Consider the following 2695-nt stretch of genomic DNA (forward strand, 5'->3'; position numbering starts at 1 on the left):
GTGTAGTGCTTCCCAGGCCGAAATAATTCTTTTCCTACTGCACGTTTGCTAGCTAACAGCTAACGTGGACTGGGCGAACTCTGAACTCTATGGGAAGGTTAGATGTGTAAAGGGTACAGCTCCATCTCGACTGCAGCTTTCTCCTCCGCTGTCAGCTGGTGGTACCGCCTGTGTCCCAGAGGGGCAGGGAAGCGATGAGTGATCCATCCCTTGGCCTCGGACCCAGGGCAGCATGCTTGCTGGCCCAAGGTCTTTGCACTCCTATGGTCATTTTTAGTGTCAATGGCCCCAAAGGAGTTACTGTGTATGAAAGTCTAAGGTCCTGCTGCTGGGTTATAGTCTGAATTGCACCTGCCAGTAATCTGTCTTGCTACCTCTTGGATATCTCTCCGCCCAGTTCACATCCTCCAGTTTTTCTTCAGGAAAATACTTCTAGGCCTCACTTAAAATGAATGTTGACACAGTGCTGAAACACATATGAGCCTTAGTGGTCATATCATCAGAGGCTCTACTTCCTGCTAAACTCTTTGTGCAAATAGTTTAGAGAGACCCCACTAGAATAGGGGTGCTATAACTACAGTGATTTAAGGTTGTTCAAGTAAAATACTACCTGTGTTTGTTTTGGTTAGACTGACTGATAGAGACAAGCTTTTCAAGCGGCACACAACCCCTTCCTGAAAGCCCCAAACTTTGCATCCCCATAGCCATCAAAATCCAGTATTGCACCTGTACGTGTTGCTGAATGCAATCACCGTCTACCCTTGCGGAAATCGGGCGACTGAAACCACACACAGCCGTCGCGTGCCAGAGCAAACTCACAGCCAACCTGCTGTCAGTGAGAGAATACTTTTCACCCCCTTCCCCACATAGCTTCTGATCTCATCCTCAAAGAAATACAGTAAAGACATTGAGGAGATGAGCTGGGGAATGAAAAGTCTTACCTACGGTAGCTACTTGGGCACCTCTGTCTCAATAAAGATTATAGTTTTACGGCATGTTACTGTTTTTCTTGTGCTTCACCTCAGTTTAACCACTCCATGTCATTCAGGTGATAATTAATTACCTGTGTGTTTCTCTCTCTGTCCCACAGGGGCAAACGACCTTATCACCTCTTCCTTTGCTAACAACCCCTTCTGCTCCACAGGTACCAACTGCCCCTTTGCCTTTAGCTAATAGATTAACTCAATTGAGCTAAATTCGAACGATTCTTTTCAAGCTGCGCATAGTCTGCTGCTGAAGAAGGGCTTGTGCGCTTGAAAGCCCGTCTGTTTTTTCCAGCTAAACCAGTTGGTCTGCTAAAGGATGACTACCTCTTCCTGTGAACCTGGTCCTGCTTTGGTGTACCTGCGACCTGCTGCGGCACTGTGCTGCAATACTACACACAGCGCTTGGTCAAGCTTTCCTCCCTCCGCGAGCTTTACAGATAGAACTTGTTATTGTGGTAGCTGAAATGCAAAGCGCTTCCCCGCTGCTCTTGCTAATATGAAAACCACAGCCCCACAGACTTCCTTTCAGTGGAGCATCTCATCGTGAGCACGCTGGTAAAGCCTAACTTCTTTTCTTTCCCCAAGGTCCATGTAAATTTGCTTCTGGTAGAAGCTCGGATGCAAGCCGAACTACTTTACGCTCTGAGAGCTATTACTCGCTATATGACCTGATGTCTCCGGCTGCCTGTCGACGTTGGAATGTTCTGCAGCTGCAGTATGGCAGAGGAAGATACGAAGCCTCAGGACCAACGGTAGCTATAAGTTAAGATGCTCATTGTGCCATAACTCCTTTTAGTCTCAGCTCTCTCCATGTTTGGAATATCACTGCTGCCACTCGGCAGTGAGCGCTTGGCAGTTGAAAAGACAGGGTTGTGCAGAAGTGCTGCCTGCTCTCATGGTATTTTGGCTTTAGACAGCACGGGACACTCTATGGACTTGTGGCAATATAGCAAATGATAGATACATAGATCTTGTGTTAAGGCAAATGCTGCGGGAGCTGGAGCGTGAAAAGAAGTGGGACTTGACGACATTTGCTTTCCCTATGAGAATAATTTTAGAAAATCTTGATGCTGCTATTTGTGCTGGTGGAGTGAACAGACACAGGCTGTTCCAGTTAAGCTAAAAGTGAAAGTGAGCACTGCTATTGTCTGAGCCTTTATTGTGTGTGGTTTCAAAAAAGCCTTGTTATTTAGATTTCTTTTTTTAATCAGAACTAAACCTCTTCTGTCCACACTGAGAATTTGAAAGATAGCAGTCAATTTTCTCAAATAGTTTAGCCTTAAAATGCTGCAGGACACTTGTTCAGCATTATTTGGTGAGCTCCCAGGTGCAATGGTCTTCGGATGGAACAAAGGGGACTCGAGTCCTCAGAGCTTTTGAGACCTAACTACGTGACATGTTGAGTAGCTTCTTGTCCCGTTTTTCAAGGAGGAACTGAGGAGGAGCTAGGACGAGATGTGGGAATGTTGTTCTAGACTGCCAAACAGTCCTACTGTATTACATGCCCAATGCTGGTCTTACTGATTTTTGCAGTTGCTTAAATAACTAGGCTAAAAACCATCTATTTTTAGTAAATCAAAACATGATTAAAATGCTGACGTTTAATATACAGTGGTTTTGGAGAACACATGAATACTTTTGTATGAGTGTGAATTGCTTTTTAAATTTGTCAGTATTACTGGTATTTTTTAAATAAAGGTAACAACTTT

The 2695-nt window shown here is 44.9% G+C and overlaps 1 protein-coding gene across 1 annotated transcript in view; it reads left to right on the forward strand.

Annotated features, from left to right (window-relative positions):
• Positions 1 to 2695, forward strand: part of SESN1 (sestrin 1) — a gene marked incomplete at its 5' end in the record, with an annotated part of 6237 nt that extends 3542 nt beyond the window's left edge. The window contains 2 exons of the mRNA XM_010293452.1: positions 1091 to 1144; positions 1572 to 2695. Of these exons, the coding sequence (XP_010291754.1) occupies positions 1091 to 1144; positions 1572 to 1658 (141 nt within the window). The remainder of the gene's footprint in view (positions 1 to 1090; positions 1145 to 1571) is intronic.

The sequence above is a fragment of the Phaethon lepturus genome, unplaced genomic scaffold (genome assembly GCF_000687285.1).
Source record: "Phaethon lepturus isolate BGI_N335 unplaced genomic scaffold, ASM68728v1 scaffold11118, whole genome shotgun sequence".
NCBI lineage: Eukaryota > Metazoa > Chordata > Aves > Phaethontiformes > Phaethontidae > Phaethon > Phaethon lepturus.